At 50.4% G+C, this 228-nt stretch overlaps 1 protein-coding gene across 1 annotated transcript in view; it reads left to right on the top strand.

Annotated features, from left to right (window-relative positions):
• The window catches only part of LOC119585956, a gene marked incomplete at its 3' end in the record, with an annotated part of 87,813 nt that overhangs the window by 27,395 nt on the left and 60,190 nt on the right, over nucleotides 1-228 (top strand). Inside the window, 1 exon segment of the mRNA XM_037934670.1 lies at nucleotides 77-212. Within this exon segment, the coding sequence (XP_037790598.1) occupies nucleotides 77-212 (136 nt within the window).

The raw sequence follows: 228 nt of genomic DNA, 5'->3' as shown, positions 1-228 counted from the left end.
GTCAATAGACATACTCATCTATCCTATCTTTCTCTCTCCAGAGATATACTTATCTCTCCTGTCTATTTCTCCTCAGGATGGGCGGAGTCTGTACCGAGGGGGCGTGACCCGGCGTGGCCTCTTGCACCGTGATGACCTCCCGCCAAAGGTCATAGTCACCTCCAGCGTCAATCGAGGTCAACTTTTGGACGACACTTATGCCCAAGATCGCAGTAAGTCTTGAGATAA

Source organism: Penaeus monodon, chromosome 20 (genome assembly GCF_015228065.2).
Source record: "Penaeus monodon isolate SGIC_2016 chromosome 20, NSTDA_Pmon_1, whole genome shotgun sequence".
Classification (NCBI taxonomy): Eukaryota; Metazoa; Arthropoda; class Malacostraca; order Decapoda; family Penaeidae; genus Penaeus; species Penaeus monodon.
The sequence above is the reverse complement of the archived record's forward strand: the minus strand, read 5'-3'. Positions and strand labels throughout refer to the sequence as shown.